We start from the raw sequence: 14,473 nt of genomic DNA, 5'->3' as shown, positions 1-14,473 counted from the left end.
GGACAGCGGGAGACAAAGGAGAAAACTTCGCGGAGAGCGAGAGAGCGGCCGGGACACCGGGAGCCGCCGGGATATCGCCCCCCCCCGAGCCCCCGGCCCGGCGTACGAGACCCCCGAGAGCGGGACCGGGGCGGCCGGAGCCCCCGCCTGGGACACCGGGGCGGCCGGAGCCTCCCCATACCGAGCCCCGGGTCGCCCCTGAGCCCCCGCCCCGGGTCCCCCCAGGCCCCCCCGGAGCGCGGTGGGATGCGGCGGGGCTGAGCCAGCGGCCCCGCGTCCGCGGTGAGTGCGGGGGGGCACCGGGACCGGGGGGGACACCGGGGGGCACCGGGACCGGGGGGACATCGGGGAGCACGGGGGGCACCGGGACTGGGGGGGACACCGGGGGGCACGGAGGGTCGGGGGGCACCGGCACACGGGGAGGGGGCACGGCAGGGAGCCGGGGGTCCGGGGGGGACAGGGTGGGCACACGCGAGGGACGAGGGGACACGGGGCTGGGGGTCCACGGGGCATGGGGGGGGGCACAGAACTTGGGGGGAGCCCCGGGGGGGCTGGGGACACGGGGGACTGTGAGGTCATGCAGGGGACAGGGGTCCTGGTGGGACCCGGGGTCTGGGGGGGGGCAGGTGGCTGTGCAGGACGTGGGGAGGGACACCCAGCACTTAGGTGACCCGGGGGTCTGGGGACAGGAGGGGGACGGGGGTCGGGGGGACCTGAGGGACAAGGAGGTCCTGGAGGGGAGACACAGGTCTGGGGGTCGAGGGGGGCCGGGGGGGCCCTGGGGCAGAGCTGGGGGGACATGGGGGTACAGGGAGACACGGGGGGTGGGGGGGACACGGGGTGTGGGGACAGGGGGGTCCCAGGGGAGCGTGGGGTCCCAGGGCCCTGCAGCAGAGCAGGGGGGACAGGAGGGATGTCGGCTGGGGACGCGAGGTCAGGGGACGGGGGGTACAGGGGGGATGTGGCACCTCGGGGACAGGGACTGTGGGGGACGGATGGCGTCTTGTGGAGGGGGACAGGGGGATCCTGGAAGGGACAAGGGGGGGGTCCTGTAGGGGGGGACACGGGGGTTTCCTGGAGGGAGGGCGGAGGGTCCTGGCGTGGGACAGAGAGGCCCGGGGACTCGGGGGGTCCTGGGGCACGGGGAGGGAGGGGGGTGGCAGAAGTCTCCCCGCGCCCCTGTCCCCGTCCCCTTCCCGAAACCGCCCCAGCTGTCCCCGGGTGGGGCCGGGCTGGCGGGTGCCCAACGCCCCCGCAGACCCCCCCGGCGCCACGACGTGGCTCTGGGCGGTCCCGGGGCGGGATGCGACTGGCTTGTGGGGGAGAGCACGGGGACCCCCATGGGGCAGCCCCCCCCCGCCCCGTGTGCCCTAGGGAGGTGACGCTGGGGTCCCCCTGAGCCACCGTGTCCCCGCAGGACGATGAAGCTGCCACCTGCCTGCTGCCGCCTCCAGACCCTGGGGGCCGCCCTGGGGGTCTGCGTCACCATCGGCTTCACGCTGCAGCTCCTGGGGGGGCCCTTCCAGCGCAGGTGAGAGCGATCCCCCCCCCAGCCCCCTGGCTGCACCCCCAAAATGAGGGGACGTCCCAGGGGATGCATCTCCTCGGGCATCCCCCGGACAGATTGGTGTCCCCAACCCCTTGGGGGTCCCAGGACGGGTCCCTACTGGGGCCAGGCAGGACGGGGCGTCCCCACCGGCACCCCCCTGTCCCGGGGTCCCCTGCTGGGGCCAGGCGGGATGGGGGGTCCCCACCAGCACCCCCCTGTCCCGGGGTCCCCTGCTGGGGCCAGGCAGGACGGGGGGTCCCCACCAGCACCCCCTTGTCCCCAGGGTCCCGGCGGCCCCTGCCGGCCGCCCCCCGGTGCCCTGCCAGCCCCGCACCCACCTGGTGTTCCTCAAGACCCACAAGACGGGGGGCAGCAGCGTGGTCAACCTGCTGCACCGTTTTGGGGAGCTGCGGGGGCTGCGCTTCGCCCTACCCCACCGTTACCAGTTCGGGTACCCCAGCTCCTTCCGGGCCGAGCGGGTGAAGGGGTATCGCCCGGGGGGTCCCCCCTTCGACATCATCTGCCACCACATGCGCTTCAACCTCACCGAGGTACTGGGGGGGGGGGACGGGGACGGGGCTGGGTTGGGGGACGTGGGACGGAGGGAGGGGGCCTGGGGGTTGGGGGCATCTGGGGGAGGTGGAGGATATCGGGGGGATGGAGGAGGTGCGGGGGGATTTGGGGAGAGGATCGGCGTCTGGCGGAGCCCAGGGGGGGACGCCTGGAGATGGGGGGGACATGGCGTGAGCTCTAGGGGTAAGGGGATACCGGGGGGAGCCGGGGGGGACGCGGGGGACACCCGGGGGGGACGGCGGGGCCGGTGGGGTGCCGAGCCGCCGCCGCGGTTCCCGCCCAGGTGCAGAAGGTGATGCCCAACGACAGCTTCTACTTCTCCATCGTGCGGGACCCTGGCACGCTGGGCGAGTCGGCCTTTGCCTACTACCGCGCTGTGGCGCCGGCCTTCCGGCGAGCCCCTTCGCTAGCCGCCTTCCTGGCGGCCCCCGGGCGATTCTATGAAGCCGGAGCGCGGGGCAACCATTACGCCCGCAACCTCCAATGGTTCGACTTCGGGCTGCCGGCGGCGGGGGACGGGGCGGCGGTGGCGGCGGCGCTGGCGGGGCTGGAGCGAGCCTTCGCCATGGTGTTGCTGGCCGAGCACTTCGACGAGTCGCTGGTGCTGCTGCGCGAGGCTCTGTGCTGGCCCGAGGAAGCCGTGGCCGCTTTCGCCCACAATGGCCGCCCTGCCGGCGACGGCCCCCGCGTCTCCCCGACCCAAGCTGCCCGCCTGCGGGCTTGGAACAGCCTCGACTGGGCTCTTTACGCCCACCTCAACCGCTCCTTCTGGCGCCGGGCCGAGGCCTTCGGGGCCGCCCGCCTGCGGGAGGAGGTGGCCCGCCTGCGCCAGCGCCGCGCCGCCCTGGCCCGTCGCTGCCTGCGGGGCGGCGGGCCCCTGCCCGCCCGCGCCATCCCCGACAGCCGCCTCCGTCCCTTCCAGCCCCCCGGCCGGGCTCAGATCCTGGGGTACGCCCTACGGGCTGGGTTGCCCCCTGCCGAGCGGGAGCGTTGCGCTCGCCTCGCCACCCCTGAGCTGCAGTACAAGGACATCCTTGACCGGCGGCAGTTTGGGGGGGGCAACGCCTCCGTCCCGCCTCGGGGGTAGCGGCGGGGCACCGGCGGCGACGCGCAGCCCGGGAACGACGCCGTGCCTCGGTTTACCTGGGCCAGGCAATGGGCCGCCTGCCCCTGACGGGGAGCAGGGTCCCCCCGCGGAACCACTGTGTGCCTTGGTTTACCTGGGCTGGGCAATGGGCCGCCTACCCCTGACAGGGACCAGGGTTCCCCCCCAGAACCACTGTGTGCCTCAGTTTACTTGGGCCGGGCAATGGGCCGCCTACCCCTGACAGGGACCGGGGTTCCCCCCCCAGAACCACTGTGTGCCTTGGTTTACCCGGGCTGGGCAATGGGCCGCCTGCCCCTGACAGGTACTGGCGTACCCCCCCGGAACCACTGTGTGCCTCGGTTTACCTGGGCTGGGCAATGGGCTGCCCGCTCCTGACGGGGAGCAGGGTCCCCCCCCGGAACCACTGTGTGCCTCGGTTTACCTGGGTAGGTAATGCCCCCCTCCCGCAGCCTCATAGGAATTGGGGTCCCCCCACGGTACAGCTCTGTGCCTCAGTTTACCTGGGCTGGTAACAGCCACCCCGAATCCCGACGGATCGGGGTCCTCCCACAGTACCACTCTGTGCCTTGGTTTACCAGGGCTGGGCAATGGCCCCCCACGGTACAGCTCCGTGCCTCGGTTTACCAGGGCTGGATAATGGCCCCCACCCCGGGGGGGCATCAAGCCCCCCACATGGTACAGCTCCGTGCCTCAGTTTACCAGGGCCGGGCAATGGCCCCCACCCCGGGGTTGGGATCAGGCCCCCCCGATGGTACAGTTCCGTGCCTCAGTTTACCAGGGCTGGGCAATGGCCCCCGCCCCGCGGGGGTGATCAGGCCCCCCCCTCGGTACAGCTCCGTGCCTCAGTTTACCGGGGCCGGGCAACGGGCCGGCCATGTGCACGCGGAGCCCTCGCGCCCCCTGGAGGATGGGGCTGGCGCAGGCCCCGCCTCATCGAGGCTCGCTTCGTGGTAACTATGGCAATAAAGACTGGAATCAGACCTCTGATTGGGTGCTGCTGCTGCCAGTCCCTCGGCGGGGGCAGGGGGGGATCGCCAGGCGCGGCACGAGAGGAAGTCCCGCCCCTCCGGGGGGGCGATTGGTCCCTCTGCGGGAGGCGGAGTATCGATGCGCTCGGCGCTCGGCTGCCCGACCCGACCCGACCGGGCGCTCGGAGCTCGGCCCCGCGCCCTGCGTGCGCCCCTCCCAGTCGCGCCCGGTCGCTCCGGCAGCGCCGGCGGAGCCGGACCCGGACCCGGACCCGCTCCCGGGAGCCCCCGGCCCGGCCCGGCCTCGGCACCTCCCGCGGCGCCGCCCGGCCCCCCCGCGGTCCGGCCCCGGTACCCCCCCGCCCCGGGCCGCTGGTTTCCGGGATTCCCCCTGCCCGGAGCCCGCTGGTGCCCCGGCATCGCCCCCGGGACCCCTCCGCCCCCCCCGGAACGGCCGGGCCCCGGCACCCCCCCCCCGATCCCCAGGGTCCCGTCCTGGGTCTGTCTCTGCCCCTGAGACCCCCGGTTCTCCCCGGTTCCCCCGGTCCTTGCCCCCGCCCCGCGCCGGTGCCCATGGAGTCGCAGTGCGATTACTTCATGTACTTCCCGGCGGTACCGTTCGCGGCCCGGGAGCTGCTGTCGGGGGAACCGGGGCGGTACCGGGCGCTGCCCCGCCGCAACCACCTCTACTTGGGCGAGACCGTACGGTTCCTCCTCGTGCTCCGCTGTCGCCCCGGCACCGGGCCGGGCCGGCCGCCCTGGGCCGAGCTGGCCGCCTCGCTGGCCGCCCTGGCCAGCGTCAGCCCCGGTGGCACAGAGGCCGGCGGGGACCGGGACGGGGACACGGACTGCACCGGGGACGGTACCGGCAGCGGGGCCTCGCCGGAGCCCACCGTTTTCCGGGACTGCCGGGCCCTGCTGACGCACAGCCAGGGCCCCCCGGGGCGCCCCGCCGCCGGGGTGGGTGACGGGGACCGGGGGGGGGGACACGGGGAGAAGGGGGGGGTCGGTGGAGGACAAGGGGACGTGGGCACTAGAGGGACGTGGGGACAAAGGCGGGGGGACGTGCGGGGGGGCTGTGGCACAGGGGAGGGCGAGGGGGATGGGGCTGAGCCCCCCGCTGTGTCCCCAGATCCCGGTGGAGGACCCCATCGTGTCCACGGACGAGGTCATCTTCCCCCTGACCATCTCCCTCGACAAGCTGCCGCCTGGCACCATCAAGGCCAAGGTGAGGGGGGACGGGAGGGGGACCTCGGGGACTACGCGGGGGTTTTGGGGACGGTGTGGGGACCTCGAGGGCAGGAGGGGACTTTGGGGACAATATGCGGTCATCAGGGACAGGATCTTGGGGACAGTGTGGGACCACGGAGATCTAGCCCTGGTCCTCCTTTCTGGGTCCATTGAGGGTAAGGTAGAATTTGGGGACAGGTCCCTCACAGTGTGGGGACCTTGGGGACCGTGCAGGGACAGGGGATGGGGAGCAGCATCCCTGCTCCCCCCCACCCGGGTCCACAAACGCCACTTGGGGTAGGCATGGGGGACAAGAGGAGCTGTGGGGACAGCGCGGGGGGCTCGGGGCTGTGACCAGTGTCCCTGCTGTCCCCAGATCGTGGTGACAGTGTGGAAAAGGGACACGGAGCCGCCCGAGCTGCAGGAGGGCAGCGGCTACCTGAGCCTGCTGCAGACGCGGGCACCTGCGCACGTCTTCCGCCAGGAGCAGGGGGCTTTCAAGGCACAGGGTAGGAACGTCTCCGCGTCCCCTCTCCCTCCCCGTGTCCCCGCGTCCCCTCACCGCCCGTGTTCCCGCAGTGAGCACCCTGCTGACCGTGCTGCCCCCGCCTGTGGTGCGATGCCGCCAGCTCACCGTGTCCGGGAAGTACCTCACCGTGCTCAAAGGTGAGGGGAACAGGGCGGTGGCACTGGGTCCCAGGGTGTCTGGGATGGGGACAGGGTCCCAGGGGTGTCTGGGATGGGGACAGGGGTCCCAGGGTGTCTGGAATGGGGACAGGTGGTGCCAGGGGTGTCTGGGATGGGGACAGGGTCCCAGGGGTGTCTGGGATGGGGACAGGGGTCCCAGGGTGTCTGGAATGGGGACAGGTGGTGCCAGGGGTGTCTGGGATGGGGACAGGGTCCCAGGGGTGTCTGGGATGGGGACAGGGGTCCCAGGGGTGTATGGGGTGGGGACAGGGTCCCAGGGTGTCTGGGATGGGGACAGGGGTCCCAGGGGTGTCTGGGATGGGGACAGGGTCCCAGGGGTGGCTGGGATGGGGACAGGGGTCCCAGGGGTGGCTGGGATGGGGACAGGGGTCCCAGGGGTGGCTGGGACAGGGGTGGCGTCTGTGGGGTGGCGGCGACAGAGCGGAGGGTGCGGGGCAGGGGAGGATGTGACATGGGCTGGTCGGGGCCATGACGGCGTCCCCCGATGTCCCCGTCCCCCAGTGCTCAACGGCTGGTCCCAGGAGGAGATCTCGCTGTGGGACGTGCAGATCCTGCCCAACTTCAACGCCAGTTACTTGCCTGTCATGCCCGACGGCTCCGTGCTGCTGGTCGATGACGTCTGGTGAGCGCTGGGACAGCCGGGGGACCGTCCCTGGGGCTGGGGGGGACACGGCCGTGCCGTCTCCCCCATTTTCCTCCGGACACGGCCGTGCCATCTCCCAGACGCCACGGGGCCCCCCGTTTTCCTCCGGATGGGGCCGTGCCGTGTCCCTGTCCCCAGCCCGGGGGAGCCCTGGGGGACACGCACGGGTCCCCGCGTGTCACTGAGCTGTCCCTGCGCCCCGTCCTGCAGCCACCACTCGGGCGAGGTGCCTGTGGGCGCCTTCTGCCGCGTGGCCAGCGCCGGCTCGGCCTGTCCCTGCGCCCTCAGCGCCCTGGAGGAGCACAACTTCCTCTTCCAGCTCCAGGCGCCCGAGAGGCCCCCCGAGGACGCCAAAGAGGTGAGGGAACAGCCAGGAGACCCTCGGGGCTGGGGGGGGGACACGAGGGGTGACTGGCCCCAAGGCCAAGCACGAGGGGACGCTGGGGGACATCCTGGGCAGGGACCCTCCTAGTTGGGAGATGTTCAGGGGCCGCCGTCCCGGTCGGTGGCCTGGGGGATGCTGTCCTTGTCCGGGGGTCCTTGTCCTCCCCTGGGGGCAGTGGAGACCACCCTGGCTGGGACGTGGGGCCACCACCCTGGCTGTGGGGGACTGTCCTTGTTGGGCCCTTGCCGGGGAGCCTAGGGTGACATGGGGATGTTGGGGACAGTCCTTGCTGGTAGCAGTGGTGACAGGGACATCTCTGACCCATTGTCCCCCCCCACCCAGGGCTTGGAGGTCCCACTGGTGGCCGTGATCCAGTGGTCAACGCCAAAACTGCCCTTCACCAGCAGCATCTACACGCATTACCGGTGAGAGCCGCCCCGAGGGTCCTCGGTGTGCCCCGTCCCCAAGCGGGGAGGGACCCCCACATCCTCCTGCCCCAGGGAGGGGCACCCCGAGATGTCCCTGCCCCTGCTGGTGCCATTAACCTCATGTCCCGGGGCTGCCACGTGGCTGTCTCCACGTCCCCGTGGCTCCCGGTGGCCGTCCCCATGTCAGTACCCCCCCCTTGCCATCCCCAGGCTGCCGAGCATCCGCCTGGAGCGGCCGCGGTTCGTGATGACGGCTGCCTGCGAGTCGCCGGTGCGGGCCCGGCAGCGCTTCACCGTCACCTACACGCTGCTCAACGACCTCCAGGACTTCTTGGCCGTGCGCCTCGTCTGGACGCCCGAGACCGCCACGGCCGGTGGGGACAGAGGGCACGGGGTCCGGCGGGGGATCAGAGGGGCTGGGGTGCCTCGGCGGAGCTAAGAGGGGCGAGGGAAGGGCGGCGGAGCTGCGGGGAGGGACGGGAGGTGGCCGGGCAGGGGCCGGCGGTCCCGTCCCCGCCGCGCTGATGGTCCCCGCAGGGAAGAAGCTGTCTGGGGAGGAGCGTCGGGCCACGCAGGCGGCGCTGGACGCCATCGTCTGCCACACGCCGCTCAACAACCTGGGCTACTCGCGCAAGGGCAGCGCCCTCACCATCCGCGTCGCCTTCCAGGCGCTGCGGGCCGGCCTCTTCGAGGTGAGGCCGCTCGGCCGCGGGGCTCCGGGGCCGCCCTGGGGCCCGGCCCGGCGTCACCGTGTCCCCTGTCCGCCCCCAGCTGTCCCAGCACATGAAGCTGAAGCTGCAGTTCACGGCCAGCGTGGCCAACCCGCCGCCCGAGGCCCGGCCCGTCTCCCGCAAGAGCAGCCCCAGCAGCCCGGCCGTGCGGGACCTGGTGGAGCGGCACCAGGCCGGGCTGGGCCGGTCCCAGTCCTTCTCCCACCAGCAGCCGTCCCGCAGCCACCTCATGAGGTACGGGGGGGGACAGCAAGGACCTGGCGGAGGGACAGGGGGACGGGCAGGGCACCTGGGGCGGGCTTGGGACACCCGGAAGGAGAGGGGGACGGCGGTGGGGTTGGAGCAGGGTTGGGGGGGCAGGCAGAAGGGTGATGGGGGGGCAGGCAGGACAGGGCTGGGGACACCCAGGACAGGGAGGACACCCGGGACAAGGGTGGACGTGGTGGGGGGACACCCGGGACAGGGAGGACACCCGGGACAAGGGTGGACGTGGTGGGGGGACACCCGGGACAGGGAGGACACCCGGGACAAGGGTGGACGTGGTGGGGGGACACCCGGGACAGGGAGGACACCCGGGACAAGGGTGGACGTGGTGGGGGGGACACCCGGGACAAGGGTGGACGTGGTGGGGGGATGGCTGGGGCTGAGGGGGACACCTGGGAGAGGGAGGACACCCGGGAGGACATGGGACAGGGGGGAACAGGGGGGAACACGGGGAGGGGACCCCCCCTTACCTCCCCGTGCCCCAGGTCAGGCAGCGTGATGGAGCGACGTGCCATCACCCCGCCGGTGGGGTCCCCCGTGGGACGTCCCCTCTACCTGCCCCCCGAGAAGACGGTGCTGTCCCTGGACAAGATTGCCAAGCGGGAGTGCAAGGTGCTGGTCGTGGAGCCCGTCAAGTGACGGGGACCTTGGGGACAAGGGGGACACGGACGAATCCTGCTGCGTCCTGGAGACTGCGCTGGAAGGGGACAAGCTTTGGGGAGGGACGGGACGCGGGGGGGCTGGGGACGGGGCTGTGTCCCCGCACCCCCAGGGGACAAACCTGCTGCTTCTCTGGGACCGGACTGGAAGGTGCCATGGGGGAACCAAGGGGGACAGGGGTCTGTCCCCAGCCTGGGGGTGACAATGCTCTGGGGACGGGGGGGTGGCACGGGGGAAGCGGGGGGACGTCCTGCGGCTGGTCCCAGCGCTGTTTACACCCCTTCGGCTTCCCGCGTTGCCTTGAATTTGGCTGCTTTGGGGGGGGAGGGATGGGGACAAGGGACCAGGGCCTGTCCCTGGGGCCACCGGGACCCGTCCCCGGGGTCCTGCACTGCCAACCCCCGCGCCCTGTGGGGACGGGGACGTCTCGTGCCTCCCGATACGGGCGGCACCTCTGCTCCCCGTTATTTATTTGTCTCCGCGCTGGCTGCTGTCCGTGTGTGTGTGTGTGCGCGCGCGTGCCAATAAAGCGCTGGCCTGGACACGGGGACAAATCTGTCACTGGGGAAAGACAGGGGACGCTGGGGTGACCTGGGGTGTCGCGGGAGCCCCCTGAAGGGCTCTGCGTCCCCCTCTCCTATATGAGGGGCCCATTGCACCCCGTACCTCCCCCAAAGAAGCTGGATGGGGGGACCAGGACATAATTTATTGCCTCAAGAGAGGGACAGTGTGCGTGGGGGGGTGACACCGCGGGGCCCCGAGCCACGTGGGGGACACCATGTGGCCTTGGGGACTGCAGGGACGCGGAGAACGAGTCCCCCAAGGTCCTCGAGGTGACAGGGACACGAGCGGGTGTCACTGCGCGGCCCTGGGGCCAGCAAGAACAGGGGAGCCGGTCGTCACCCTCCCCCCCCGAGGCCCTGGGGACAGTGAGGATGAGGGGGACCGTCCCCTCTCTTGGCGACAGCGGGGACGCGTCTCAGACGGCAACAGGCTCCTGGACGTGGTTCTGCCGCTTCACCACGAAGAGCTTCTGTCCAGAGACGGTGACGAGGAGGGAGTGTTCCCCGAACACCACTGCGGGGACAGGGTGAATACAGGGACAGGGCCACCGCCAGCGCCCCAGGGACACTGGGGACACCGCCACCCCGGGGACGGCGCGAGCACGGGGCCACTGACACCCTGGGCTGACCATCCGGTGTGGTGGGGACACCATCGGTCACAGCCGCCCTAGGGACAGCAGGGCCACCGCTACGGGGGGATAACTTGGGGTCACCCCTAAAACATGGGGGACAGCAGTGCCACCACTATCCCCTTGGGGAGAGCGCAGCGGCCACCAGCTCCGCCCTGGGGACAGTTTTGGGGGACACCGTCTTCATCCGGGGCCACCCCAGGGACACTCACCCGAGAGGCGCTTGAAGGGGGGGTCGTGGCTGCGCTGGAGCCGCAGCCCGCAGGCCGTGGCCACCAGCTCCGAGAGGATGGCGGCTGTCTGCTCGTCGTTCTCCAGGTCGCCCGATGACTTGGGGGGGGGGGGGACAGACAGCGTCAGTGGGACCCGGGCGTCTGAGCCCTCCCTGTGCCCCGATAACGGGTACCCCTTCCCCTCTCCCCCCCCCATAGCCGGGTACCCCTTCCACCCCGCCAGGACCCGAGTGCCTGTCCGCCCCCCGCCCCGCCCCGGCATCCAGGTATCGCTGTGTCCCTTCTGCCCCCCCACCCCAGCCCGCAGGGACCCGGGTGTCCCTCCCTGCTCCCCCCGCCCTGCCCCGGGACCCCGCCCCAGGCCTCACCGCCAGCACGGCCCCGTCGCTGATGACCAGGTAGCCCAGCTGGTCCGGGATGCGCTCCAGCCCCTGGGTCAGCGCCGTCGTCTGGGGGCAGCGGGGGCCCGTCAGAACCCTCCCCGGTGCCTCAGAGCCGCCCCCCGGTGCCTCAGAGCCCCTCCGGTGCCTCAGAGCCCCCCCCCGGGTGCCTCAGAGCCCCCCCGGTGCCTCAGAGCCCCCCCCCCCGGGTGCCTCAGAGCCCCCCCGGTGCCTCAGAGCCCCCCCCCCGGGTGCCTCAGAGCCCCTCCCCCGGGTGCCTCAGAGCCCCCCCCCCGTGCCTCAGAGACCCTCCCCGGTGCCTCAGAGCCCCCCCCCAGATGCCTCAGAGCCCCCCCGGTGCCTCAGAGCCCCCCCCCGGTGCCTCAGAGCCCCTCCCCGGGTGCCTCAGAGACCCCCCCCGGTGCCTCAGAGCCCCTCCCCGGGTGCCTTAGAGACCCCCCGGTGCCTCAGAGCCCCCCCCCCGGGTGCCTCAGAGCCCCCCCGGTACCTCAGAGCCCCTCCCCGGTGCCTCAGAGCCCCCCCCCGGTGCCTCAGAGCCCCCCCCCGGTGCCTCAGAGCCCCTCCCCGGGTGCCTCAGAGCCCCCCCCCGGGTGCCTCAGAGCCCCTCCCCGGTACCTCAGAACCCCCCCGGTGCCTCAGAGCCCCTCCCCGGTGCCTCAGAGCCGCCCCTGGTCCCAGCCCCTCCCAGCGCCCCCCCCCCCGCCGCGTTCACCATGGCTCCGCTCCGGCGCCGTCCCGGTCAGCTGATCGCCGCGCCGCGCCCCCTGTGCCCGCCCCCGCCCGCCCCGCCCCGCCGCTCCATTGGCGCAGGGTTCCGCCTGTCATCGGCCCGCCCCGCTTCCCTCGGCTCCTGCTACAGGGCCCACCCCCGCCGGCCCGCCCACCAATGGGAGCCGGCTGGGAAAGCACGTGGTGAGAAGAGGGCGTGGCTTGAGCGCTTTCGCGCGGGCAAATATTCACGCTTGTATTTGCATAGAGGGCACCGCCTGCCGCGGGGGACGACGGGTCCCCCCATCCCACAGACTCCGCCCTCCTCGGGGCCCCGCTGCTTCTATTGGTCCTGCCGCGGTGGGGCGGGGCCCGCATCCCGGGGGAGGGCGGAGCCTCATCATCCCCGGGTGCTGCCCTGATCCCGTGTCCCCCACGACGACCCCGTGTCTCCCCCCAACCCTGTGTCCCCCACCTTGACACCATGTCCCCCCCTCTGACCCCGTGTCCCCCACCTTGACCCCGTGTTCCTCATCTTGACCCCGTGTTCCCCACCCTGACCCCATGTCCCATCCTGTGTCCCCCCCGACCCTGTATCCCCCACCCTGACCCCGTGTCCCCCCTGACTCTGTGTCCCATCCCATGTCCCCCCCCGACCCCATGTCCCCCCCGACCCCGTGTCCCCCACCCTGACCCCATGTCCCCCACCTTGACACCATGTCCCCCCCTCTGACCCCGTGTCCCCCACCTTGACCCCATGTCCCACCCTGTGCCCCCCCGACCCCGTACCCGCCACCCTGACCTCATGTGCCCCGGCCCATGTCCTGGGGCCCCGGCAGCAACAGCCCCGGCCCCGGCAGGGGTCCAGGGCCCCGGCAGGAACCGCCAGGGCCTCGGCAGGGGTCCTGGGGGTCTCTGGGTGCCCTTGGGTGCTCCTGGGGGGGCTCCTGGGGGTCTCTGGGTGCCCATAGGATGCCCCTGAGGGTTTTGGGGTGCTCCTGGGGGTTCTTTTTATGCTCCTAATGGGCATCTCTGGGTGCCCATTGGGTGTTCCTGGGGGTCTTGGGCAGTTCTAGGTGTCTCTGGGTGGCCTTGGGGTGCCCCTGGGATGCTCCTGGGGGTTTTGTGGTGCTGCTGGGGGGTCTTTGGGGTGTCCTGGGGTCTCCTGAGGGGCTCCCGGCTGGCCTTGGGATGCTCCTGGGGGTTTCTGGGTGCCCTTAGGGTGCTCCTGGGGGTCTTGCGGTGCCCACAGGATGCTGCTAGGGTTCCTGGGTGCCCATGGGGTGCTCCTGGGCGCCCCTAGGGTGCTCCTGGGTGTCTCTGGGTGCCCATGGGGTGTTCCTGGGGGTCTTGGGTTGTTCTAGGAGTCTCTGGGTAGCCTTGGGGTGCCCCTGGGATGCTCCTGGGGGTTTTACAGTGCTCCTGGGGTGTCTTTGGGGTGTCCTGGGGTCTCCTGATGGGCTCCTGGGTGCCCTTGGGGTCCCCACAGGATGCTGCTAGGGTTCTTAGGGTGCCCATGGAGTGCTCCTGGGTGCCCACGGGTGCTCCTGGGGGTCTTTGGTTGTTCCTGGGGGTTCTTGTTGTGCTCCTGGAGGTTCTGGGTGGCAACAGGATGCGCCGGGGGTTCTTGGGGTGCTCCTGGAGGTCTACAAGTGAGCATGGGCTGTTCCTGGGGGTCTTAGTGTTCTCCAGGGGGTCTGTAGATGAGAATGCGGTGTGGGGGGAGTGTGGGGGTCTAGGTGTGGGAAGGGGGGGGTCTAGGTGTGGGGGGGCACTAGGTGTCTCTGGGTAGCCTTGGGGTGCCCCTGGGATGCTCCCGGGGGGTCTTGAGGGGCTCCCAGGGGGTCTTTGGGGAGACCTGGGGTCTCCTGAGTGGCTCCTGGGTGCCCTTGGGGTGCTCCTACGTGCCCTTGGGGTCTCTGGTTGCCCCTGGGATGCTCCTGAGAATCTTGGGGTGCTCCTGGGTCTCTCTGGGTGCCCACAGGATGCTCCTGGGGGTCTTGGGGTGCCCTTGGGGGTCTCTGGGTGCCACAGGATGCTCCTGGTGTTCTTGAGTTGCTCTTGGGGTTCTTGGGGTGCTCCTGGAGGTTCTGGGTGGCAACAGGATGCGCCGGGGGTTCTTGGGGTGCTCCGGAGGGTCCACAGGTGAGCATGGGCTGTTCCTGGGGTCTTAGTGTTCTCCAGGGGGTCTATAGGTGAGAATGGGGTGCTCCTGAGGGTCTTGGGGTGCTCCTGGGGGTCTCTGGGTGCCCACAGGATACTCCCGGGGGTCTTGGGGTGCTTCAGGGGGTTCTTGGGGTGCTCCTGGGCTTCTCTGGGTTCCCCTGCAGGGGGGGATGGTTCTAGGTGTCTCTGTGTAGCCTTGGGGTGCCCTTGGGATGCTCCCGGGTGGTCTTGAGGGGCTCCCGGGGGGTCTTTGCAGAGTCCTGGGGTCTCCTGAGTGGTTCTGGGTGCCCTTGGGGGTGCTCCTGGGGGTCTCTGTGTGTCCATAGGTTGTTCCTGGTGTTCTTAGGGTTCTCCTGGAGGTCTGGGAGTGCTCCTGGGTGTCTCTGGTTGCTCATGGGGTGTTCCTGGGGGTCTTGGGGTGTTCTAGGTGTCTATGGGTGCCCCTGGAGGTCTGGGAGTGCTCTTTGGGGGTCTTTGGGGAGTCCTGGGGTCTCCTGAGTGCCCTTGGGGTTTCTGCATGTCCTTG

At 71.3% G+C, this 14,473-nt stretch overlaps 3 protein-coding genes across 5 annotated transcripts; 2 read left to right on the top strand and 1 right to left on the bottom strand.

The window, feature by feature from the left end:
• The first annotated feature begins 1,421 nt into the window (after window positions 1-1,421).
• GAL3ST4 (galactose-3-O-sulfotransferase 4) lies at window positions 1,422-4,217 on the top strand. The gene is made up of 3 exons (XM_075135055.1): window positions 1,422-1,531; window positions 1,833-2,100; window positions 2,406-4,217. Exons 1-3 carry the CDS (start codon window positions 1,422-1,424, stop codon window positions 3,207-3,209), a joined length of 1,182 nt encoding a protein of 393 aa, XP_074991156.1. The 3' UTR covers window positions 3,210-4,217.
• Window positions 4,218-4,460: 243 nt separating this feature from the next.
• Window positions 4,461-9,789, top strand: TRAPPC14 (trafficking protein particle complex subunit 14). 2 transcript variants are annotated; one of them, XM_075135118.1, is made up of 11 exons: window positions 4,674-5,158; window positions 5,331-5,426; window positions 5,805-5,937; window positions 6,008-6,094; window positions 6,638-6,758; window positions 6,990-7,137; window positions 7,507-7,589; window positions 7,803-7,966; window positions 8,130-8,284; window positions 8,364-8,557; window positions 9,073-9,789. In XM_075135118.1, the coding sequence occupies exons 1-11, from the start codon at window positions 4,772-4,774 to the stop codon at window positions 9,224-9,226; spliced, it is 1,722 nt and encodes a 573-aa protein (XP_074991219.1). In that variant the 5' UTR covers window positions 4,674-4,771; the 3' UTR covers window positions 9,227-9,789. The 2 variants fall into 2 exon arrangements, with proteins under 2 accessions (XP_074991220.1, XP_074991219.1); XM_075135119.1 differs by lacking the exon at window positions 5,805-5,937 and having other exon boundaries at window positions 4,461-5,158.
• A 143-nt stretch (window positions 9,790-9,932) lies between these two features.
• On the bottom strand, window positions 9,933-11,877 carry LAMTOR4 (late endosomal/lysosomal adaptor, MAPK and MTOR activator 4). Of its 2 annotated transcripts, XM_075135120.1 has the most exons (4): window positions 11,786-11,877; window positions 11,041-11,121; window positions 10,652-10,769; window positions 9,933-10,324 (listed from the first exon to the last, which is right to left on the bottom strand). In XM_075135120.1, the coding sequence occupies exons 1-4, from the start codon at window positions 11,786-11,788 to the stop codon at window positions 10,227-10,229; spliced, it is 300 nt and encodes a 99-aa protein (XP_074991221.1). In that variant the 5' UTR covers window positions 11,789-11,877; the 3' UTR covers window positions 9,933-10,226. The 2 variants fall into 2 exon arrangements, with proteins under 2 accessions (XP_074991221.1, XP_074991222.1); XM_075135121.1 differs by lacking the exon at window positions 11,041-11,121 and having other exon boundaries at window positions 11,786-11,847.
• Between the last annotated feature and the right edge of the window lie 2,596 nt (window positions 11,878-14,473).

Source organism: Calonectris borealis, chromosome 36 (assembly GCF_964195595.1).
Source record: "Calonectris borealis chromosome 36, bCalBor7.hap1.2, whole genome shotgun sequence".
Lineage (NCBI taxonomy): Eukaryota > Metazoa > Chordata > Aves > Procellariiformes > Procellariidae > Calonectris > Calonectris borealis.
This window is presented reverse-complemented; position numbering and strand designations above follow the sequence as displayed.

Coding starts and splice junctions, on each gene's coding strand:
- GAL3ST4 (XM_075135055.1), top strand. CDS start 1,422: ATGAAGCTGCCACCTGCCTGCTGCCGCCTCCAGACCCTGGGGGCCGCC. Junction 1,532..1,832: donor GGGGGGCCCTTCCAGCGCAG/GTGAGAGCGATC, acceptor CCTTGTCCCCAG/GGTCCCGGCGGCCCCTGCCG. Junction 2,101..2,405: donor TGCGCTTCAACCTCACCGAG/GTACTGGGGGGG, acceptor GTTCCCGCCCAG/GTGCAGAAGGTGATGCCCAA.
- TRAPPC14 (XM_075135118.1), top strand. CDS start 4,772: ATGGAGTCGCAGTGCGATTACTTCATGTACTTCCCGGCGGTACCGTTC. Junction 5,159..5,330: donor CGGGGCGCCCCGCCGCCGGG/GTGGGTGACGGG, acceptor CTGTGTCCCCAG/ATCCCGGTGGAGGACCCCAT. Junction 7,967..8,129: donor GCCCGAGACCGCCACGGCCG/GTGGGGACAGAG, acceptor TGGTCCCCGCAG/GGAAGAAGCTGTCTGGGGAG.
- LAMTOR4 (XM_075135120.1), bottom strand. Junction 10,770..11,040: donor GCGACGGGGCCGTGCTGGCG/GTGAGGCCTGGG, acceptor CCCCCCCCCAAG/TCATCGGGCGACCTGGAGAA. Junction 10,325..10,651: donor CCCCTTCAAGCGCCTCTCGG/GTGAGTGTCCCT, acceptor CTGTCCCCGCAG/TGGTGTTCGGGGAACACTCC.